The 25,965-nt window shown below is 39.2% G+C and overlaps 1 protein-coding gene across 2 annotated transcripts in view; it reads right to left on the bottom strand.

Annotated features, from left to right (window-relative positions):
- Window positions 1-25,965, bottom strand: part of tsga10 (testis specific, 10) — a 111,890-nt gene that overhangs the window by 41,507 nt on the left and 44,418 nt on the right. For both annotated transcript variants that reach the window (XM_059646764.1, XM_059646765.1), the window contains 6 exons: window positions 21,591-21,746; window positions 18,689-18,862; window positions 15,981-16,058; window positions 7,632-7,783; window positions 2,870-2,985; window positions 822-976 (listed from right to left, as the gene is read on the bottom strand). In XM_059646764.1, coding sequence (XP_059502747.1) covers window positions 822-976; window positions 2,870-2,985; window positions 7,632-7,783; window positions 15,981-16,058; window positions 18,689-18,862; window positions 21,591-21,746 — 831 coding nt within the window. The remainder of the gene's footprint in view (window positions 1-821; window positions 977-2,869; window positions 2,986-7,631; window positions 7,784-15,980; window positions 16,059-18,688; window positions 18,863-21,590; window positions 21,747-25,965) is intronic.

The raw sequence follows: 25,965 nt of genomic DNA, 5'->3' as shown, positions 1-25,965 counted from the left end.
CTGCATACTGTTAATGTCTCGGTGAAGCCTGCAATAGCCCTCGATACTATCAACAGCACCTCCAACCTTCGTGTCATCAGCAAACGTACTAACCCACCCCTCAACTTCCTCATCCAAGTCATTTATAAAAACAACTAAGAGCAGAGGCCCAAGAACAGAGCCATGTGGGACACCACTCAGCACTGACCTCCAGACAGAATACTTACCATCTACAACCACTCTCTGCCTCCTGTCAGCCAATCAATTCTGAATGCAGACAGCCAAATCACCCTGTATCCCATACCTCCTGACTTTATGAATGAACCTGCCGTGGGGAACCCTATCAAATGCCTTGCTGAAGTCTATGTACACCACATCCACTGCTCGGCCCTCGTCAACCTGTCTCGTGACTTCCTCAAAGAACTCAATAAGATTTGTAAGGCATGACCTGCCCCTCACAAAGCCATGCTGACTCCCTTTAATCATGCTATGCTTTTCCAAATAGTCATAAATCCTATCCCTCAGAATTCTTTCCAAAACCTTGCTGATCACAGACGTAAGACTGTTTAGACTTAGCTTTTTAGATTGTAAAAACTTCGAATTATACTCTTAAGATTTCTCACCTAACTATAAATTGGGATTTATTTTTTATTTATTGCTTGAGACCTGATATTGAAGATAAGATAAAATAAACAATAATGAGTCTTCATCTAGGATAAAGATCACTCATATAAAGTAAATATTCTGTGTTCACTTCTTTAAATGCTGCAAATCTGTTCAAAATACTACTAATAAGTTTACAAGTTTAAAAGGAAAGGCCAGTTTCTTTAAAAACCACTTACTTTCTGGTGAAGTGTTTCCTCTAGGGAAGCAATTGTCTCAGTCTTTTCATCCACGAGCTCCTGTAAGCTATTCTTCTGTTTATCAAGTTCATAGGCATTTGCTCGAGTTGAGCTAATTTCTTCTTGAAGCGAAGAAATCTGTCTGGTCAGATCATCTGTTGGGCAGCAGGTACAAAATTTAAGATTCTATAATTGTCTAATCAGAGCAAACAGTTCAAGATACTACACACAATAGCTATAGGCTCTCATTTATATAACGTCCCTATTGTATATTGTCATAATTTGAAGATGCACTTTTTAATATGTAAAGTGATAAAGGTCCAGGAATGCCAATAAAGGTAAAATCCTCCAGCAAAACGGTAATTACTTACCATTAGAAATTAATGAACTCAAGATGGCTTCTGGAAAAAAAGGTAACATTTTCCTTCATATAAAGCTTGTTCTAATTGTACGTTTTCATTTCAGTGCAGTTTAAAATTACACCCCCTACCTGATAGCAATACTTCCACTTGGTTTTGCACTTTGCTCACTCTTTTCAAAAAGAATTCAATAATTTTGCTATCTCCCTCTTCAACACACCTATTGCCTTTCTCCTGGGCCCTGTTACTTGACACCTCTCCTGATCCTCTCATGTGCCATCACATCCTCTTAAAGTTTCTCTTAACCTTCCCGGTCAGCACTTCTTAAGCACAACCTTTCTGATCATCGTCTCTCAGTCACTGTTTTCTGCACTCCATCCCTCTGCCTCGTCCCACAAACAACCATTCTTGCTTCTTCACTCACTTCATTTCTCTCTCCCACTCCTTCTCACTTGTTCATGCAGAGAGTTCAGGAGAGGGAAGTGGAAAGCTTAAGGCAGAAGCCACAATCAGGAGTTAAACAAGAGTTAAAAAGACACTAAAAGTTTTAAGAAAATCTTAGGCTAGTGGTTTTTACTGTAAAAATTTTCAGGTCAGAAACACAGCCCATCCTTATTCTATATTTTCTTATGGGAAAGTGATTTTTATTTCTCATATTTTCAGTTAGTACTTTTCTTAGTGACAAAGATACTGTATCTAAAGCTGTTCTTGTTTAATGTAAGGATTTAAACAAAAATAAAACAAAGATATATTTTCCGACATATTTAAGGAGAAATGACAGCCTAGTGGTATTGCTGCTGGATTGTTATCCAGACTCAGGTTCTAACCCAGATTTGAATCCTGCCATGGTGGAATTTGAATTCAATTCTAAAGAGTCTAATGATGACCATGAATTTGTTGCTGCTTGTCAGGAAAAAGCCATCTGTTTCACAACTGTCATGGAAACTGCCCTCCTTACTGGTCTGCCTACGTGTGACTCAAGACACATAGCAATGTGGTTAAATCTGGGTAATTAGGGATGAGCAATAATAAATGCTCGCTTAGGCTGTGATGCCCTCATCCCATGGATTATTAAAAATAACTTATTGATATATTTCCCACCACCTTCATCAACATTTTAACTTCATGTCATTGATTTCCTGTCCATTACTTTTAAAAACTGAATAAATTCACTCATGGAATCATTGTTGTGAAAAAAATAGATTGCTCATTCAATTGACCGTGAACAACAGGCCCTTACAGAACAGGAAAATCCAAGGTTTGAAACCCTTGATCACCCAGAACATGAGTACTTATATCTGCTATATGTCATTAGACTAGAGAGAACGGGAAGCAAAATTTTCTTAATCAAATCTTATCACTGTGACTTGCAATCTTAACAGATTTTTGATATTTTCGCAAAGTTGAATGACCTACAACATTGAGGTTCATGGGAGATAGAACGACTATTTGGGCCAGGTAATTTGAAACACAAATGTCCACAAAACTGTAATCTACCAAATGCATGATGCAAACTGTAGCACCAAATAATAGACTGGGTACACAGTGATGGCCCTGATGATTTGTTTCTTGGTTTTAACTTCATAAATGATGAATGAAAATAATCTTTCATGAAAATCTGTGAAATCATTACCTCAAATGCTATACATTCACTGAATTTGCTTTGTTTTAAAATGAAGTTGGTATTACCAATCTTTTCATTCTGCCGAACATTTTTATCCTGCGCAAGTTGTAGATCAGTGGTTTTTAATGAGAGTCGTCGCTGGGTTTCAGCAAGACTGTCTTCTGCCTGGTCCATTAACATTCTGCAACAATAAGTACCATAATGTATTTTTGCTGTTGTTCAAGGCAGTAGGACAGTGTTGTTTTCTTAACCTAAAAATATTTTTCAGAAATTGCATCCAAATAATGTGAATTGAAACTTCTACATAAGAATCAATAGAATCTCGCATTTTTAATAGTATTTTATTAATTTCTAATCACGTATTTTCCACATAAATTTGCTTCAACAGTATTAATACACCCTGTCTGGGATCTCATTTGTCAGCATTCATTGGTCAGATATTTCTAAATCAGGGACTGCCTGCATTTTCATAAACCCTTTGTTATCCTATCAAAAAAACTTAACCAAGATGGTCAGACACAATTTTTACTGAGAAAGTCCATGCTGGCTTTCCCTTAAATAATCCTTATTTGTCCAACAAATAGGTAAACTGAATAGCCTGAAGTTGCTGGGTTCATTGATTCACCCTTTTTGGACAAGGGCGTAATGTATTTGCAATTCTCCTGTCTTCTGGCATACGCTGCACCTGAAGTGGATTGAAATATTATGGTAAGTGCTTCCACAATTTCTACTCTTACTTCTCTGGGGACCTTCAGATGAATTTGATCCAGCCATAGCAATTTTAAAATAATTACTTATAGCTAGTTTTCTAATACCTCCATATCAAAATCTGTAGCATATTCAAGTGCCTCAATGACAACATCTTTCAATACGAGTTTGGCAGCAAGTTATTCTTTAGTCAAGACAGGTGTAAAGTAATACTTAGTGTGCCTCAGCCATGCCCCCTGCTTCTTTGCATAAATCATGTTTGTGGTCCCAAATGAGTCTCATTCCTCCTTTTAACACCTTTTGCTGTTTACATATCATTAGAAATTTGGATTCCATTTTATGTTACTTGCCCATCCCTTATAATACTTTCTTTGCCTCTCATTCTTGTCACTTCATTTTTAGGCATGCCAGGTGCTGCTCTGCTACATGTTCATTTCACCAGATTGATCTCCTGCGTGATGGTAGACTGAAGGACCGTAGAATCATCGAGTTCTATAACTCAGAAAACAGGTCCTTTGGCCCAAAGAAACAAAAACAAAGCAACTGAACTATTCCAATTCCGTGTTCTAGCACTTAGTCCATAGCCTTGTATGCCTTGGCATCACAAGTACACATCTAAATATGTCTTAAACATTACAAGGATTTCTGCCTCTGCCACCCTTTCAGGCAGTGATTTTCAACCAGTCTATCCAGTCTCTCTTCATAATTGGAACTCTTCAAGTGAGGCGACATCCTGACAAATCTCCTCTGTATCCTCTCCAGTGAAAACCACATCCCTCCTAACGTGAATTCCAGACTGTACACAATGCTATAACTGTGGCCTAAGCAACGGGTTATTCAATTCCAGCATAATCTCTTAAAGTCTTAAATCTCATGAGCTTTTAAAGTCTAGGCCTTGGCCATTAAAGTCAAGTATCCTATACGACTTCTTAACCACTTTATCTACCTGTTCCGATACCTTAAGAGATCTTTGGACATGCACACTAACGCTCCTCTGATCATGGACGCTTTCCAGGGTCCTAATGTTCATCATGTATTCTCTGTCTTATTGGTCCAGTCCAAGTGCATCACCACAAATTATCCAGATTGAATTTCTTTTGCCACTGCTCAGCCCATCTCACCAGCCTATCTCTATCCTTCTGTAATTTAAGGCTATTCTCTTCACCAATTACCCATTCCACCAATTTTCATATCATCCTCAAACTTACTGATCAACACTCCTACATTAAAGTCTAAATCATTTATGTATACCACAAACATCAAGGGCCCCAACAATTCCTGGGGAACCCTATTGAGCACAGGCTTCCAGGCACAAAAACACCCCTCAACTACCGCTCTCTGCTTTCTGCCATGTGACCAATTCTGGATCCAATTCACTAAATTGTTTATACGTATGCTAGGTTATAACATGACAGGTTGTGGTGGAACACTATTGCTGCTGTTGGCCTGCAACACCTCATGGATGCCTAGTTTTGAGTTATTAAATCTATTCTGATTTCATCCCATTTAGCCACAGTCACACAACATTATACACAAAATATGAAATTATGACATCATTACTCCAAAGACTGTGAAATGATCATTCTTTCCAATGTTATGGGCAGATGCAGTTACTGCAGGTAAATTGGTGAGTGGTGATCGATGAACACTTTCCCTTGTACTCATTCTTTCTCCAAATGCTACAACCCCACTATGGAGCTATGAGACTATACAGCCTCAATCACCTCTGAGCCAAAACTGAACTATCAGAAAAACACACGATCTACTACTTACAGATAACAGCAGTGCTATTGTCCACATTGCATCAGATTTGCCAACTCTTCTTGCTCTTTCCACTTATGCCAACACGAAACTTAGCCTGTCACTGAATGTTGTGAAAACAAAGTCTACTAACCCACACCTGGTCAAACAAATATTCACCTCTCATAGGTTTTGAAGGAGATCTGTAGACTATGTCAAGCACTTTGCATGCCTTGGCAGATATTTCTTTTAAGAGGCCACCACTTACAATCAGTTAAGCTTCTTGAAGTTGGCCCCATGAACATTCAGGCAACATTTCTTCAGACTCAACTTCGATGGACAAGTACTGTGTCTGGGTCATCGAAAATTACCACTAGGTCCTGATTTCTAAACTCTTATCAGCAGAGGAAAGAGATATGATTTCAATAACACACTGAAGCTCTCCTTAAAGCTTGTCAGCAGTGACACCAATCATTCACAATAGCAACAATCAATGATCAATCATATTGTATCAACTTTGAGCCAGAATGCCTAAATGATGTGGAAGAGCAGCAGGAGAGAAGAAAATGAAGCAAATCCTGCATTTGGATCTCACTATATCATTTGACATCCTGCCTTACGTACCCAAATTTCTCTGTTGTGAGTCAGTCTGTTCTGTCACATGAAAATCAATAGCAAAAATTTGTAAAAGTGAGTAAACTTCATTCTTGAATCAAGGGACCAGATGATGCCAATTGTATTTGTGCCCTCAGGATACAGTTATTTTGGTCACTAGTGGTGTAATAAAGCTATGCTTGATGTTAGGTGCTGAAGTTCTATATTCAGAGTATGTCCTGTCCGCTTGTTAAGTCAAATGTTTATTCCAAGTCATTCTTAACATGGAGTAGTGCTGATCCATCACCTAAGAGCAGAGCAGAAGGTAGTACAGGAGGTTTCTTTGCTCATGTTTACGAATGACACCATGAGACTTTACGCAGTCTAGAGTAAATGTTCAGTACTTTCGGGGCCATTCCCCTTCAACTGCATACCACTATGTTGCCACCTGCAGTGGGTCTGTCTTGCTAATTGGCCAGGCCATAACTGGGGAGTCTGCAATATGACTGTAAGGTGTACGACAGCTCTCCCAATTGTGGCACACTTTTTCAAATATTCGTAAGCAAGATTTTAACAGGTCAGTTCTAGTACATTGTTTTACATTATCATATTGAATCCGCTAACTCAAAGCTAAATCGACTTCTCTAATATAACAAGGCATAGAGCTGGATGAACACAGCAGGCCAAGCAGCATCAGAGGAGCAGGAAAGCTGATGTTTCGGGTCTAGACCCATCTTCAGAAATGCTGTGTTCATCCATCTCTACACCTTGTTATCTCAGATTCTCCAACATCGGCATTTCCTACTATCTCTGAATTGACTTCTCTAATTTTGTTTTTATGCTTTTTTTTGAAGTGATTCGATACAACAGTTGGTTTGTTTGGCTAATTCCGAGGACAGTTAAAGTCAATCACATAGCTGTGGGTCTTGGAGACTGCATATTGTATTGGATAAAATTATGTGTGTTTTAATTGGAGCATGACAGCATCCAAAAACAACTGAATTTATAAAACGTCAATGATCTCCATTTAACAAGATAATAGTCACACTGATATTTTTACTTTGCACAGACCACAAGCATGGAAAATTTGGTGCAAACCCCCTATTAATGCGGAACCTTGACCATTTGCCCTCCACCTTATCACTAAGCTGCCAACTTGTTCTTTCTTCCTTTCACTCTATTCCTCCACCCAGCTTTACTCTCCCTGACCCACTTGCTCACACTGCCGGTCTTAAAAAAATTCAGGATTTCTAATATCCAGTACTAATGAAAGGTCAATCAAAATGAACCATTTCCCTCCACAGAAGGTTTCTGACTACTGAGTACTTAAATTTGTTTATTGTTTTTATTTCGGATTTCCCAGCATCAGTATTACATGTATCAAGACAAAAATAAAGTATGTGGACATCTAATAATGTGCAATCAACTATGCAGAATTATAATAGAAAGCAACAAAGAAAATATCTGTTAAATTCTAATACCAGCTCACTCTCCAATTGACTGCTTCCTATTCAGCACACAGAGAGAAACAAAAATAAGAAAAAAATGAACATTTAAGCAAGATCATGACCAAACTGAAAAGCAAAGAACTTTTCTGTTGTGGTCCTCCCAGAGTACCAGGTACACATCATATAAAATTGCTAAGTCCCAGGTTATACGTTTATGAGCTAAAATTGTCCCGAAATGCAGAAGAGACCTAAGATTTCTTAAGTTTACAAAAATGGACATTTTTTAAAATGAATCATGTCATATACTGATTATCTTCAGATTATCACAATATTTCACCTGATCTGGTTGTTTTCTGCTCTCTGCCTGCATAGTTCATCTTCAGTGTCAGATGACTTTCTAGCCAATACTTTGACTTCTTCCTCCAGAGAAGTTACACTATCTTTTAGACAAGTCAACCTAGAACGATGTTCCAATCTTTCATTTTCTAACTGAAAGGAACAAGACAATGCAAAACTGAGTGACAATACACAAAATGTACTCAATGTAGGTTTCAGAGCAACAAGACAGTGTTGCAACTGTAAAATAGATTTTTGTGATAATGGAGAGCAGCTCTAAATCTAATGTGATAAAAGAAGTCTGACGTTATTAACAAAACTGGTTTTTGAAACATGACTTTTTGTGTGTTGCCAAAAGTTTATTACATTTTTATCATGATAAAAGCAGATATTAAGGAAAGGACTTGCAAGTAAGGTACTGAATAATCCTAGGTAATTTTAATATACGAGTAGATTGTATAAATCAAATTGGACTGGAGTAAGAGTTTATAGAGCATTTTAGAGCCAAACTGGGAGCAAGCTATCCCCCGCCAGATAAAATGCAATGTGGCAGGATTAATTAATGGCTTTACAGTAGAAGTGCCTCTAAGTAACAATAAACACAAACATGATTAGTTTTCAAACTCAGTTTGAAGCTGAAAATAACGGATCTGACACTAGTGTTTTAAACTTAAGAAAAGCAATTACTAGGATATGAAATCAGGCTAATTAAAGTGCATAGGAAGGGTAGGTCAGTTGAAATAAAGTGGCAGACATTTAAGGAGATATTTTATGATATCCAGCACATGTACATTCCTTTGACAGAGAAAGGCTCCAGGGGAAGGATGTACCATCCATAAATTAAGAAATTAAAGACAACATCAAATTGAAATAATAAGAGTACAATTTTGTGAAGAATGATTTCAAAATGGATGAGAGAAAACTAATTAAAATTTTTAAACTGACAATAAGAGTTCCTATGAGTATGAAAAAAGGAAAAGAGTATCTAAAAAGTGAGTACTGTCATCTAGAGAGTGAGTCTGACCAAATAATAAAGCAAAATAAGGAAATGGTGGAACTGTTGAACAGATATTTTGTCACTGTCTTCACTGTAGAACATAGAAATAACATCACAGAAATACTTGTAACTCAATAGTTGAAAGAAAGAGTGAAACTTAAAACAAATACAATAAATGGGAAAAGGATACTAAGAAAATTCTTAGAACTTGAGACCAACAAGTCCGCGAGACATATTGTTTTACAGTCTGGAATTTTAAAATAAATAAAGGAAACTTGCAGAAGTAGCACACATGGATTTCCAAAAGACATTTAATAAGGTACCACATCAAAGGTTAGAATATAAAATAAGAGTTCATGGTGTGGGTGTAGTATATTACCACGGATAAAGGATTCATTACCAAATAGGAAGCAGAGAGTAAGACTAAGTGGGTACTTTCAAGGCTTGCAATCTGTGACTAGTAGAATGCCACAGGGATCATTGACAGCTTGAATTATTTACAATCTATAGCAATTACTTGGATGAAAATACCAAACATACAGTTGCAAGATTTGCCAAAGATATGGAGGTGTTGGTGTTGGACTGGGCTGGACAAAGTCAGAAATCACACAACACCAGGTTATAGTCCAACAGGTTTATTTGAAATCACAAGTTTTCACAGCATAGCCCCTTTGTCAGGTGAAGTGACAGAGAAACACACAGACACAGAATTTATAGGCAGAGAGATCAAGGGCAGATAGATCAAAAGATCATACAAATGTTGTGAGTGGAGAATTAAATAACAAGTCGGTGCAGGCAACAATGCCCCAAGGCAAGGTATATTGACGAGGCCATGCGGACACTACAACAACAGATGAAAGGAACCCACGCAACAATCACCAAACACGAATGTTCCCTCCCAGTTGGGGAACACTTCAGCAGTCAAGGATGTTCAGCTTCCGGTTTTCAGGTCGGCGTTCTCTAAGGTGACCTTTGAGATACGTATGTTGTGAGACACAACAATGCAGAATCACCGAGCAGAAACTGATAACCAAGGTCCGTACCCATGAAGACGGCCTCAACCGTGATCTTGGGTTCATTTTAAGCTACACGTGACCCGAACACACTGTTCTGTACTTGTAACATCTTTCTTACTGTCCTGTTTTGACACCATCACTTTGAAAAATTAGATCTCCCTACCTTAATTAGTTTGTGCAGTTTTGGATCACTTATAGCTTCCGTTAGACCCTCTCAGCATGCAACTCTTATACCTATCATGTTATTCCAGTCGTTTGGTTTGGCTCCAGCACCTCCTTATTTTTAATCTTTGTAATTACGTCTCTGCCTCAATTAATCAGATTATAGGTCATCCTTTTGCTTGTTATTCAGCTGTTGAAACTTTACTCACACCGTCTAACACTTTTGATCATCTGCACAGACTTATTATTCAACACTGCACTCACACCAGTTGTATGATCTTTTGATCCCTCTGACCTTGATCTCTCTGCCCATAAATTCTGTGCCTGTGTGCATCTCTGTGACTTCACCTGACAAAGGGGCTTTACTTCGAAAGCTTGTGATTTAAAATAAATCTGTTGGACAATAACCTGGTGTTGTGTGACTTAGGAGAGAGAACAAGTAATGAAGAGAGCGTGAAAAAATCTACAAATGTATACGTGGGTGGAGTGAGGCCAAATATTGATATTTGGAAAATAATGTGGGGATATTTGTTCAGTCTGGTGGAAAGACTAATCAACATATTATTCAAATGGATAAAGATTGTAGAACTCTGAGGTACAGAGGAATCTAGGTATCCTGTTACATGAATGACAAAAAAGGTAGTATCCAGATACAAGTGAAAAAGACAAACAGAATATTGGCGATTATCAACAGTAGGGGAATAGAATATAATTAGAAAAGTTTTGCTCCCATTATCTAAGGAAAAACTCATCAGGTCTAGCAGCATCTGTGGACAGAAAATATCCTTAAATAAAGAGACCTCTGGAGTGTTTGTACAGTTTTTGTCCCCTTATTTAAGGGTACTTTCTTCCCACAGATGCTGCCAGGCTTTCTGCGTTCTTTCCAGCAATTTCTTTTTATGTTAAGGATATAACTGCAGAAGTAGTTCAGAAATATTTATTTGACTGATGCCAAAAGAATTATCTTGAGGACAGGTTAACAAGTTGGCCCTGTAGACATCTTATTTTAGAAAGATAGGCACCTTATTGAAACGTGTAGAGGAGACAGCGAGTTTCAAAAGAGGATGGAGTTGGCTTCATTCTGACCAGTGTCAAGAGAAGGCAGAAAGTTTAAAAACACTGTGGCAGAGGGAGTGATTCCACTCTGAACACAGTGCTGAGAGTTGAGGCAGCAATTTAAAAAGAATATGGTGAGGAAGGTGTGGCTACATTCTAAACACAGCACCAGGAGATGACAAGATAATAAAATGTGAGGCTGGATGAACACAGCAGGCCAAGCAGCATCTCAGGAGCACAAAAGCTGACGTTTCGGGCCTAGACCCTTCATCAGAGAGGGGGATGGGGAGAGGGAATTGGAATAAATAGGGAGAGAGGGGGAGGCGGACCGAAGATGTAGAGTAAAGAAGATAGGTGGAGAGAGTATAGGTGGGGAGGTAGGGAGGGGATAGGTCAGTCCAGGGAAGACAGACAGGTCAAGGAGGTGGGATGAGGTTAGTAGGTAGATGGGGGTGCGGCTTGGGGTGGGAGGAAGGGATGGGTGAGAGGAAGAACCAGTTAGGGAGGCAGAGACAGGTTGGACTGGTTTTGGGATGCAGTGGGTGGGGGGGAAGAGCTGGGCTGGTTGTGTGGTGCAGTGGGGGGAGGGGACGAACTGGGCTGGTTTAGGGATGCAGTAGGGGAAGGGGAGATTTTGAAACTGGTGAAGTCCACATTGATACCATTAGGCTGCAGGGTTCCCAGGCGGAATATGAGTTGCTGTTCCTGCAACCTTCGGGTGGCATCATTGGGGCACTGCAGGAGGCCCATGATGGACATGTCATCTAGAGAATGGGAGGGGGAGTGGAAATGGTTGGCGACTGGGAGGTGCAGTTGTTTGTTGCGAACTGAGCGGAGGTGTTCTGCAAAGCGGTCCCCAAGCCTCCGCTTGGTTTCCCCAATGTAGAGGAAGACGCACCGGGTACAGTGGACGCAGTATACCACATTGGCAGATGTGCAGGTGAACCTCTGCTTAATGTGGAATGTCATCTTGGGGCCTGGGATAGGGGTGAGGGAGGAGGTGTGGGGACAAGTGTAGCATTTCCTGCGGTTGCAGAGGAAGGTGCCGGGTGTGGTAGGGTTGGAGGGCAGTGTGGGGCGAACAAGGGAGTCACGGAGAGAGTGGTCTCTCCGGAAAGCAGACAGGGGAAGGGATGGAAAAATGTCTTAGGTGGTGGGGTCGGATTGTAAATGGCGGAAGTGTCGGAGGATGATGCGTTGTATCCGGAGGTTGGTAGGGTGGTGTGTGAGAACGAGGGGGATCCTCTTAGGGCGGTTGTGGCGGGGGCGGGGTGTGAGGGATGTGTTGCGGGAAATACGGGAGAGGCGGTCAAGGGCGTTCTCGATCACTGTGGGGGGAAAGTTGCGGTCCTTAAAGAACTTGGACATCTGGGATGTGCGGGAGTGGAATGTCTTATCGTGGGAGCAGATGCGGCGGAAGTGGAGGAATTGGGAATAGGGGATGGAATTTTTGCAGGAGGGTGGGTGGGATGAGGTGTATTCTAGGTAGCTGTGGGAGTCGGTGGGCTTGAAATGGACATCAGTTACAAGCTGGTTGCCTGAGATGGAGACTGAGAGGTCCAGGAAGGTGAGGGATATGCTGGAGATGGCCCAGGTGAACTGAAGGTTGGGGTGGAAGGTGTTGGTGAAGTGGATGAACTGTTCGAGCTCCTCTGGGGAGCAAGAGGCGGCGCTGATACAATCATCAATGTACCGGAGGAAGAGGTGGGGTTTGGGGCCTGTGTAGGTGCGGAAGAGGGACTGTTCCACGTAACCTACAAAGAGGCAGGCATAGCTGGGGCTCATGCGGGTGCCCATAGCCACCCCCTTAGTCTGTAGGAAGTGGGAGGAGTCAAAAGAGAAGTTGTTGAGTGTGAGGACGAGTTCAGCTAGGCGGATGAGAGTGTCAGTGGAGGGGGAACTGGTCGGGCCTGCGGGACAGGAAGAAGCGGAGGGCTTTGAGGCCTTCTCCATGCGGAATCCAGGAGATGACAAGTATGCAAAGCTAAGGCATCACAGGAAATTGGTAAGTTGGTGAGAAGCTGCCATTAGGGAGTGAATCAAATAGTTTAAAACAAAAAGAAAGTAGCATTTACAAACTTGAAGTAGCCATATGGATTGCAGGAAGAAACACTAGTAAAAAGGTGTAAAATTAAATAGAGTTAAAGGAAAACAAAATAAAATGAAAATGAAGAAAAGTAACATTATACGTAAGCTTTAATACCGTAGCAAGTTTACAATTATTCTAAAACTAACACAAATTTTGACGAGATGGAATGTCAGTGGACACAAATGGATGCATGTCATGCAATATATGCAAAGTCGTGTACATACCATGTGTCCAGGTAAACACTTCAACAGTAAGTGTCATCGACAATACAGCTTGAGCTCTGTTTCAGAACTGGAACTATGGCTGGAGTCACTGTGGTGTACCTGTGTAGTAGAGGACTACATGGATAGCACATGTCTGTGATGCCGAAAGAAACGGACTTGATTACGAAGCTTAAGGTGAAGGAACTCCTCGGGGAGAGTGACCATATTACAATAGAATTCACCTCACAGTTTGAGAGGGAGAAGGTGAAATCAGGTGCAACAATACTAAAATTGAATAAAGGTAACTACAAAGATATGAGAGAGGTGCGCACCAGAGTTTATAGGAAGTGGAGTCTAGTGGGGAGGACAGTGGAGCAGCAGTGGCAGGGGTTTCTGGGGTAATTCAGGAGACACGGCAGAAATTCATCCCAACGAAGAAGAAACATATTAAGGGGATGCTGAGACAACTGTGGCTGATAAGGGAAGCCAGGGATAGCATAAAACCAAAGAAAAAGCATACAAAGTGGTGAGATTAGTGGGAAGCCAAAGGGCTGGGAAGTCTTCAAAAACCAGCAGAGGATAACAATAAAAGCAATATGGGTGGAAAAGATGAAGTTATGAGGGCAAGTCAGCTCATAATATAGAAGAAGATTGCAGGAGTTTTTTTTAGATATACAAAGGGTAAGAGAGAGAAAGGAGTGGACATCAGGCTGATGGAAAATGAGGCTGATTAAACAGTAATGGGGAACAATGGAAAAGTAGAGACACTGAACGGGTACTTTATATTAGCTTTCATGGTGGAACACACTAGTAGCATACCAGAACTTCAAGTAAGTTGGGAAAAGAGGTGAATATAGTGGCCATCACTAAGGAGAAAGCACTGGGGAAATTGCAAGGTCTGAAGGTGGATAAATCAGTCAGACCATTGAATCATAGAATCCTTACAACGCGGAAAGAGGCCATTCAGCCAATCGAGTCTGCACCAACCCTCCGAAGGTCATCCCACCCAGACTCAGGCCAACACCCTATGCCCATAACCCCACATTTACCATGGCTAATCCACATAGCCTGCAAATCCCTGAACACCATGGACAATTTAGTAGTCCATCTTTGGACTATGGAAGGAACTAGAGTACCCAGATGAAACCTACAAAGACACAGAGATAATGTGCAAACTCCACAGAGATAATGTGCAAACTCCACAGAGATAGACTCAAGGGTGGAATCAAACTCAGGCAGCATGCTGCCCAGTGGACCAGATGGACTAACCCCAGAGCTCTGAAGAAGACAGCTGAGACAGAAGAGGCATTGGTGTGATCTTTCACGCATCAATGGAGTCAAGGAGGGTCACAGAGGATTGAAAACTGGCTAAGAGACCCTGGCTAATGTAACACCTTTGTTTAAGAAGGGATTGAGACAGAAGGCAGGAAATTATAAGGCAGTGGATGGCAGACGGCAGGACTGCCCTATGAAGAAGTATAAGGCAATTTGATTCTGTATTTTCTCAAGCTTCAATGAATGAGGATGATCTCATTGTAACTGACAAAATACTTAAAAGAATAGACTAGGAAGATGCAAGTCAGATGTTTCCCCTAGTCGGGGAGTCTAGGAACATCTTAGCAGGACAAAGCCACTTAGCCCCTTCAGATTGCTTCACCATTCAATGAGATCATGGCTGATGTGACCTCATTCCATACATGTGCCTTTGGCCCATATATCTTAATACCTTTCCTTAACTAAATATAATCTACCTCAGATTTAAAATTAACAACTGATCCAGTATTCACTGCATTTTGCGACAAGACAGTTTGAAACATGTACCACCTTTGTGTGTAGAAGTGCTTCTTAACATCTCTCTCTAGAGTCTGGCCCTAATTCTTGGACCACAGCCCTAGTTCTAGAATCCCCAACCAATGGAAATTATCTCTAACTCGCCTGTCTTTTTCTGTTTGTGTCTTGAAGAGTTCAATCAGATGTGAACCCAGGTCTGCTCAAAATACTATAAGTGGGGTCTAGCCAGGGTTTCGTATAACTGCAGCTTATCAATGCATTCTTGTACTCCAGTCCTCTATTTATAAAGGCCAACATTCCATTAGCACTAGAATTATAAAACACAGTTTTTAAATAAGGGGAATGCTATATAGGTCTGAGATGAGAAATCTTTTTACTGAGAGGATTATGAATTATTGTAATCATCCACCTATTAGGGCAGTGGAAGCTCTTAGTTTTGGAATGTTTGAAGTAGAGAGTTTGATATATTTTAAATACCAGTGGTGTAAAGTGACAGGGAGATAGGGCTGGTAAAAGGCATTGAAGTGTTCAATTAGCCATGACTGTATCAAATGATGAAGCAGACTCAATGAGCTAAATACCTACTCATGTTCCTATAGTGAAAGGAGTCAACAGGGTGAATGAAAAAGATGGCTTCCCTTGTGGGTGAAACTGAAACCAAGAACGCAGTTAGAAAATGAGGGCTTTAAAATGGAGATGTGGAGATTTTTTTTTCTCCCTCTTCGAGGGTCATCATTTAATGGATCCTCTTCTCCAGAGAGCAATGGAGCCAGGTTACTTAATATTTTTAAGTTGAGTTTTGATTAAATGTTATGAACGGCAGACATGAAAGTAGAGCTGAGGCAAGAAACACATCTGCTATAATCTTGTTAAAATGGCAGAGCAGGCTCAAGCAGAGGCTGGCCTGCTCTTATTCCTATTTCCTAAAGTTTATATGTTAAATGAATCACAGTGCTTTATTCTTCATTTTAAAAAAACATTCATATACTTTTATAATTAATACACTTAATTAAACAATTATAAAAGTCAACATTACTGTGTGCATGGAACCCTTCAAATCTTCTATTCTTTGTTCCAGATGCGATCTTTCATTAATCGCCGTCTCCTGAGAAATCTAGTGTAAAATGGAGGCCATTAAGTACTGAGTTATAAACTAGATCTGATGTTATTCACCAACCTAATATTATTCACAATTTATATATGACTTCACTGTTCCATTATTCCTTCAGCTGAGATTAATAATTTACATCCACGTTAATTCTTTATCATTTCAGAGGAGTTCAACCTTTTATTTTAAACAGATTATGAACTACTCAGCATATACTATCCCATGACAATTTCAAAGCAAGAAACAAATGTATTAATTATGATTAAAACCATTAAAGCAGCAAAAGCACAAACTGAAGAAAGAATATTAGCAGCAAAGAACAGGTCCCACATGGAAGATTTGCAAAAAATAGCTGTTCACAGAAGGGCAGCAAAACAAAATTAAGGCAGAAGTAATGTATCCACATAGCATGATGGTCCCAGATTACCGTAAAATGCAGAAGCAGAGACTCAACCCATTGAGTCTGCTCTGCCATTCAATGAGATCATGGTTGATCTGATAATCCTCAACTCCACTTTCTTGCCTTTTCCACACAACCCTCAATTCCCTTATTGATTAAAAAATTATCAGCCTTGAATATGCTTAAGGACCCAGCTTCAAAAGCCCTTTTTGGTAAGAACTAAACTAAAAATTCACTACCCTGATAGAAGAAATTCTGTTTTAAATGTGCAACTTCTTATTCTGAATTCATGCTCTCTGTCCTAAGAAGCTTGTATGTTTTAATAAACTCCTATACACCATTCTTCTACACTCCAACACATACAGGCCCAATCTACTCAAGTTCTCCTCAGAAGTCAGTCCTTCCATACTTGATGAAGAGTTATCTAGACTTGAAACATGAGCTTGCTTTCTCTCCATGGATGCTGCCTGACTGGCTGTGATTCCCAGCATTTTATGTTTTCCGTACAGATTCTAGCATCTGCAGTAATTTGCTCCCTCCATACCTGGTTTCAGCCTAGAGAACCTTTTCTGGACTGCCTCCAATGCCTGTATACTTTTCCTTAGATAAAGGGAACAAAACCGTGTCACCAGCTCTGGTCTGACTAGTGCCTTGTACTGATTTTGTAAAATCTCTCTATTTTCACACTCCACTTCCTTTAAAATGATTCACATTTAAAAACATTTGCCTTCCTTTTTGGTACCCATTGAACCTGAGTGCTGGCTTTTTTGTGATACATGGATGAGAATTCCCAAATTCCTTGTTCCCTAGCTTTCTGCAGTACTGCCAAATGCACTATTCCTAACAAAACAGTGTGTGTGAAATATTTCCCTGCGGCATGCAATCAGTGACCAAAGAGTCTCTTAGAGAGACTTGTGAGTCTTGTAAAGAAATGTCAAAGCATATTAACGCTGCTCTATACTTGTATTATGCTCATCTGAACTTTACCTAAATGACTTTTATTTATATGATGCTGTTAAAGTAAGCTTATGTAATACCCTTAAACATCCCATGATGTTTCATAGTACAATAAAAGCAAAATTAGATTTTGCACAGCACAATGAGCTCCTAAGGCAGGTAGTAAAAGTCAAAAAGAGTTAGTTTGAATGTTACATTTTTTATATTTCACCTATTTTTCTGGAGCAGATGGGACTTGAACCCAGGTCTCTTGGTCTAGGGGTAGGGACACTACAAACTGCACTATAACAAAAGGGGTGTAGGGGATGGAGAGGTTTAATTAGTTGATTCTTGACCTTAGGGCTAGACAGCTGAAGATACAACCATTAAGAATGAAGCAACTAAAACTGAGGATGCCAATTTGGCACCACAATCAACTCATTTTTCAACTCAACTAACTTGTGGGCTTGTCATTATGGACTTGCAATGTAAAAGATCAATTTAACAGTAGCAATTTTACAACAGGCAGCGTATTATAAGACCACAAACTTCTAAATTCTAATTGATAAAATGAGCTAACAAATGGAACTGTGTTATCAGCAGAAAAACATAAGTTAGCACAAAAGATGTAAATTGCTTGTTAGAACCTTTAATGTGGAAAGCATGCACTTAAATCAAAATATGTTTTTAAAATTCCAGGTTTGACTTGGCATTAGCTAAATTAACGGGGCAATTTCAATACACAATACACGACAACAGAGTGACAGGAATAGATCTAAATCTGTGTGGGGCCAGAAATAGGGTGTGGTCCATAATTTCAGGCGGTGTGGTCCATAATTTCAGGTAGACTAATTCAAAATACAATTGGTTTAAAAAAATAGTGACAGCAAGTAACAAATTAAATGAAAAGGTGAAAGACCCCTATTCCTGTTTTCTCCCTGGTTACCATCAGCAGCAAGAAAGCAAAAAAGAAAATGGTGTAAGATGAAATAATATATTTTTGCCCAATTAAGAAGACCTTTCCTAGCATCATGACCTGGTAATGTAAAAAGGCTTGGAGAAACTATTTTCAAAATTTCTCACCAAATCCCATGTAGTTGGATATTAGATGTAAGGTCGATACATATTGCTCAAAAGGATTATTAGGATCAATGCTTTGTAACAACAAAAATAAGTTAATTATCAGGAAAATATTGTCAATAGTTTTTTGAATGTGTTAAAGGGATTATTTAATACTGATTATCAAACAATTTCATGACTTGTTTGGGTGACTGAATGGTTTTAGGTTCATTTTTCTAACCTTTAATCGTTCTCGAAGGCTGTCTCGCTCTGTGGTCATTCTCCGCAAGTCTGCAACAGCTTCATCACGCTCACATTCTAAACGTCGCAGAATATCCTGTGCTGTCAAACTGTTTTTCTGAGATCTTGGAGACTTGGCAGCATCCCTGCGTAGTCTATTAAGCTCTTCCTGGGCCTAGGTTATTTTGTGCAATTAGCAAAACAAGTATGTAATTTGTGATTTTTTTTCAAAAGTTATATGTCCTTGTCACAGAGTTATATGTATTTAAATTTGTTTGGAACTGATATTGACAGTCCCAGTTACATCTTAAATCATGTGCCCCATACCAAAACCAGGCTTTAATATCACAATGATGGCTTTATGTCTAGCACCACGAAATTCAAACCTCTGATTATTCTGCACCGTATTCACAGCCACATTACACAAACAGCCAACATTGAGAAATTGAGGACCCTTGCCAATGGAATCGTTGTAACAGAGAAGATACAAAAAATCCCCAGCCTACGACAAAGCTAACTGAAGTGAAATTGTGCACAAGACAAGTGGGTATTTATTATATGGAATGGCTACACCACACATCATACAGAGATATTTCTATTTGCCTTTTAGATGTTTCAGATACTCAAGTTTTTGCAAGTCTCATCAAAACATTTCCAATGTCATCTACCTTCGTTCACCAGTTCCATAGCTGCCCTTCCAGGCAGTATCTGCATTAGAGGAACAGTTACATTAAAAGTTACATTAAAAAACTTGGAATATTAACATTGTTTTGCTTTCCATAGATGCAATTTTTATCTCAAATTAAGTACAAGTTGAAAAATCTGAGCAAGAGAAAAAGAGAAAAATCACCAGCCACAATCTGCAAAGAACTTAACACAAAGCACAAAAAAGATTGCTGTTGTTGAAGATGTAAAAATAATCCAGATTAAACAAATCCATATTCATCTATAACAGATAGAGTCCAGTCTGTTGAATAATATTTTGTCTATGAATACCAAAAATATTGTGCCTGTACTTTGTGAACAAAGACAAATGTTTAACTGAATATCTTTAGTTGAATCACTTTAATTGCAGGTGTGATTTAAAATTCAAGACTGTAGCCAAAAAGAAGGATGGAGTGGGCCAGAGTTGATAAATGTAATTCTGATGGGTATTGTTTTCATCACTGTAGAAAACTGCAGTTCAAGATATATTACATTGTCAAAACTTTGATTGTCAGCCCAACATTGACCAGTGTTTTATTAGAAATTAGCTGATAATAAAATCCAATTCAGCAATGTTATTATACGTTCATATGTATGGCTTGAATTGTAGTTCTATACAGTAATGAGAAGACCTCTATCGTATGATGTCATATGTGTTTTTGAAGTTAATAAACCACAAAAATATAGAAAATATGTAAAGACACTGCAGTATATGTACAAAAAAGGAAGTCTGAAGGACCAGAGCTGCCTGGACTATAAACAGAATGTAAAGTGTTGGCTTTCATCATGAATAATTGTATACAGATATCTTCAAAGCAGTTACCATATACATTTTTGTTTTCCACCACCACCACCATTATGGCTGCCCAATCTCATTGGCCATGGCATTTTTCATGCTTCAAGTTCATGGTACAGCAAGTTCCCACAAAGGCAGATGCCACAGCACATTGGTACTGCTAAAAATATCCAGTTCGCTACACTCTTCATACATAAGGCACAAAAGTAGGTGTCAAAACTATATTTTCTGGACTGCTTTAAACATACTGAATGAATGGTCTTCTGAAAATTGTGTACAAAGGAGGGATGATACTGGCTGGTAGAGAGGAGCACAATAGCTAGAATTGCAGGAACAACAGGAAATTGAACTTTAAGAAAATGAAGCATCTATACAAAAATCTACGAGCAATGAGAATGTTACTGATTCATTGATATTGAGGCAAGAGATATTAGTTAGGAAAACAGGATGTGGAAACTTCTCATGATAAATACATGAAAGACATAGACCAGTTATTCCTTCATGAATGAATTGAGAAAGGTAACTACAACTCTGAATCACAAGTCATTACTTGGAACTGAAGATCTTTTCGGTTGACAGAAATGACATGCATGATGAAAAGCACAAATAATATGAAATGATTGAAAAAATCTAATTCAACTGCACCATAGTTTCATTTTTCTAACGCAGCAAATCACCAAACTCTACCATAGTGACCAGTCTGGCTTTTTCCGCTGGCCCAAAGAGGTTTTGCTATAATGAAAATCAATTATATTACTCTATGTGGAAGACAGGGAAGACAGCAGGCTATATTACAATGCTCCATTATCAAACTGGCTGTGGAAGACCATCATCAAAGCTCCTGGAACAAGAACTTGGGATGAGGCACCAGAAGATGATCTTTGCTTGTGCAAACCATACCAGATATAGAAGGACTTCTAAGTTACTGAACATATTTTCCTTTGAAATATAGCAACAAGTTACTGAAGTGAAAAGATTAAAGCACAACACACATGAGACAATGAAAATATCACAAAGTTATTTGTGTTAATTATCAGAGGTTAAAATGCTACTTAGACAGAGTTCAGTTATACGCTTTATTAGTTGGACTTTTATTTCCAGCTCATACACCACAAACTCCCACCACATTGATTAACCTAGTTTTCCCTAATCAATGTGTTCAGGGATGTTATTACACACCTTTGGAATTGTGGGACTTGAGCCTATGCCTCCCAGTCTGGGGGTAGGGACATTACGACTGCACCACAAGTGGGTCCACACTGATTAAATCAGGAAGCAAGTATAAACACCAGTTTTCACACAATTAACCCTAAGTAATATTTAATCACCATCTGTTCCCCAGCTTTACTAGGTCTCAGGCATCCTGTCAAAACCTACAAGTTGATAACACATCATTACTTACCTGTTCATACAGGAGTTTGCTTTGGTCCCTTTCCGCAGTTAAAACTTTGACATTTGCCTGAACTTCCGCCATGTGCCTTTCATATTTATTTAACATGGCTTGAAGATCATCACGCTCTTTGATAATGCATATGAGTTCAGACTCATAACTTCCTCCCTGATTTTGTAAAAAAAATGAATACACCAATATTCAATAAGCCACAAAGGTGATAGGTTATTGCATGACATCTGGTTTTTCTTTCAGAAATCAATCCAATCAATGGATATATACACACAATAGTTACATCTTCTAAATATCTTCATAGGCTGTTGGAAGTAATGTACACAGGACAAGGCATTTCTGTTAGTTTGTTAAACCAGGAATAAAGTGCATAAATCAAAGGCATGGAGTTATAAATATTTTCCAGTACACAGAGAGGCCCTTTGGCTCATTGTGTCCACACTGATCACCAAGCATCTATCTATTCTAATCCCGTTATCCAGCATTGGTTTCGTATGCTGTGATGTTTCAAATGCTCGTCTAAGTAGTTCTTAAATGTCTAGGACAGTACTCACCTCTACCATGTTTTAGGCAATGATTTCCAGATATTCTCAAGCCTCTGCATGAAAACTGTGTTCCTCAAATCTCTCCTAAACCTTGCACTCTTTGTCTTAAAACTGTGCCTCCTGGTTATTGACGCCCCCCCGTCCTAAAGGAAAAGTGTTCACCATATTTACCCTGCTTTCCCCTCAGACCTTAGTACATCTTAGTCAGATCCCTCCTCAGCTTTCTGTAGTCAAAAGAAAACAACTCCCACCTATCTACTCTCTCTTCGTAGTTGAATTGCTCCAGCCCAGGCAACATCTTGTTGACTCTCACCTGCATCCTCTCTAGAGTGCAGTCACATCATTCCTATAGTATAGAATTGCACACAGTACTTCAGCTGTGGTCTAACTAACGTTATACACAACCTCCTTGTTCTTACATTCAATAAGACCATAAGACATAGGAGTGGAAGTAAGGCCATTCGGCCCATCAAGTCCACTCCGCCATTTAAATCATGGCTGATGGGCATTTCAGCTCCACTTCCCTGCACTCTCCCCGTAGCCCTTGATTCCTTCTGAGATCAAGAATTTGTCGATCTCTGCCTTGAAGGCATCCAACGTCCCGGCCTCCACTGCACTCTGTGGCAATGAATTCCACAAGCTCACCACTCTGGCTGAATAAATGTCGTCTCATTTCAGTTTTAAATTTACCCCCTCTAATTTTAAGGCTGTGCCCATGGGTCCTAGTCTCCCCGCCTAACGGAAACAACTTCCTAGCGTCCACCCCTTCTAAACCATACATTATCTTGTAAGTTTCTATTAGATCTCCCCTCAACCTTCTAAATTCTAATGAATACAATCCCAGGATCCTTAGCCGTTCATCATACGTTAAACCTACCATTCCAGGGATCATCCGTGTGAATCTCCACTGGACACACTCCAGGGCTAGTATGTCCTTCCTGAGGTGTGGGGCCCAAAATTGGACACAGTATTCTAAATGGGGCCTAACTAGAGCCTTATAAAGCCTCAGAAGCACATCGCTGCTTTTATATTCCAACCCTCTTGAGATAAACGACAACATTACATTCGCTTTCTTAATTATGGACTCTACCTGCAAGTTAACCTTTAGAGAATCCTGGACCAACATTCCCAGATCCCTTTGCACTTCTGATTTGCGAATTTTCTCACCATTTAGAAAATAGTCCATGCCTGTATTCTTTTTTCCGAAGTGCAAAACCTCACATTTACTCACATTGAATTTCATCACCCATTTCCTGGACCACTGTCCTAAACCGTCTAAATCTTTCTGCAGCTTCCCCACCTCCTCACTACTACCTGCCTGTCCACCTATCTTCGTATCATCGGCAAACTTCGCCAGAATGTCCCCAGTCCCTTCATCCAGATCATTAATATATAAGGTGAACAGCTGTGGCCCCAACACTGAACCCTGCAGGACAATACTCGTCACCGGTTGCCATTCCGAAAAAGAGCCTTTTATCCCAGCTCTCTGCCTTCTGTCAGACAGCCGATCCAAAATCCAAGCCAGTCCTCAATCCAATCCAATATCTCAACTAATAGAGGCAAGCATCCCATATGATTTCTTAACCACCTTATTTAGCCTTAGAGTGAGAGACTGAAATTGCAGGAACGAAATTCAAATATATATTTTCATGAAAAAGTGGTAAAACTTCTTCCATTAATGGCAATTAGTGTTTAATCTATTGATGCTGAACTGACACTGCTGGAATTCTGTGAACCAGACATGATGGGAAATAGGACGAAGGTGACTGTACAACTTAGGTTGCAGATCAGTCATTATCTCACTGAACAGTGGAACTAGTTAAGTGGCCTGTTCTTAGATTCCTTTTTCACTGCATTGTTATATTTATTGAATTGCCCCAATTTATTTACATTTCATTTGCACATAATTACTGCAGATCTCTCACATTTCTTACAATGATACATAAGTTTTATAAGGAAAACCATGTTATATGAACTTTATTATTATGGATGTATATTTCAACATTGAAGCAGTATGAAATCAGAGAGCAGCTCATCATTACCTTCCCAGTGGCATTTACGGGGTGGGTAATAAATGGTAGCTTAGACAGCAACTCTCAAAGTGATATATTTCTTCATAAGACAAGCCCCTCATCAATAAGGTTTCATGAACTTTTTTTAGAAAAAATATTCTTTCATGAGATGTGGAATTATTGTTACCCATCCCTAAGCACTTAAACTGAATAGATAAACCTCTTCAAAGGGCAAATATCTTATTACAGATTTGGAGTCACATGTAGGCCAGATCAGGTAAGGATAGCTACTTTTATTCCCAAAAGGGCTTTAGCAAGATGGTTTGGTTTTTAACTTAGTTTCAATCAATGACAGCTTTGTAATCGTTATTAGTGCGGCTAGATTTCAATTCCAGAATAATCAATTCAATTTAAAATCCTGGCAAATCTGTTGGAATTTGAATGTGTGCTCTCACAGCATTAGCCTGGACCTCTACTTGTGCAGAGACACAAACACTATGCCACTGTCTTCCTGTACAATTGCTTTGAACACAAATTCACAATTATAATTTTTTTCAAATAAGGAGATCAAAACTATATCTTATACAGCTGCAGTAAAACTTTAATGTTTTTATATTCCATTCTCCTTGCAATAAGCTGCAACATTCCATTTGCCTTTCTCATCACTTTCTATACCTGCACCTTAACATATTGTGATTCATGTACCAGCACACCCAGATCTATCTGTACCACAAAGTTCTGCAATTTGTCTATATTTAAATAGTATAATGCTTTTCTGTTCTTCCTGCAAAAGTGAACAAGTTGACAATTTCTCAAATTATATTCTGTCATTTTTCTGCCACTCACCTAACTAATATCCCCTTTAACTCTTGCTGATTTTCTACCTCCTCTTGACAACTTACTTTCCTATCTAGCTTCATGCCAAATTTTGTTACCTATGCACACGACTGACAACAACAGATGTGTTTCTGGGATCGAGGAACACATGGATCATGATACATGAACTCTTGAACACCACATGGTTTGATAATGACTTTCTTTAGTTCAAAACTGAATGGGCATTGTTAATTGTTCTACTTGCTTGGAAATTTTGATAGTCAAGTTTACAAAATTCATAGATCATTTTCAGTTAAGAAATTTAAAGAGTCTTTCACAACCTCGACAACAGAAAGCACTTTGCGACCGATCAAATTTCTTTGACATCATTATTTTAACATAAGAATTTGGGTAGAATTTATAGTGAAATGGAAAAGTGTGTGTCAATTCAGAAAAATTAGCTTGTCTTGAGTTTAGAAGTATTTGAGGGGATTGCACTGAAACATATACAATTCTAACAGGAACGGACAGACTGGATGCAGAAATGATATTTTCCTTGGCTACAGATTCCAGAATGAGAAGGCACAGTCTCAGGTATACAGTGAGTCATTTTGAACTGAGTGGGAAAAACGTCTGTACAAACAGCAAGTGAATGTGTGAAATTCGCCATCACAGAAAGCTGTGGAAGTCAAGTCATTAATACATTTAGAAAATAGATTTCCACAGGCTATAAGACCATAAGACACAAGAGCAGAAGTAGACCATTCAGCCCATCAAGTCTACTGTACTCTTCATTGAGGTCACAACTAATAGAATAATCCTCAACCGTACTTTTCTGCCTTATCCCCATTACCAATGGTTTCCTTACTGATTAAAAATCATCTCCATCTCAGCTTTGAATATGTTTAACACCCCCACCTCTATAGTCCTTTGTGGTAAAAAAAATTCCACAAATTCACTACCCTCTGAGAGAAGAAATTCCTCCTCATCTTTATCTTAAAA

Source organism: Stegostoma tigrinum, chromosome 6 (genome assembly GCF_030684315.1).
Source record: "Stegostoma tigrinum isolate sSteTig4 chromosome 6, sSteTig4.hap1, whole genome shotgun sequence".
NCBI lineage: Eukaryota > Metazoa > Chordata > Chondrichthyes > Orectolobiformes > Stegostomatidae > Stegostoma > Stegostoma tigrinum.
This window is presented reverse-complemented; position numbering and strand designations above follow the sequence as displayed.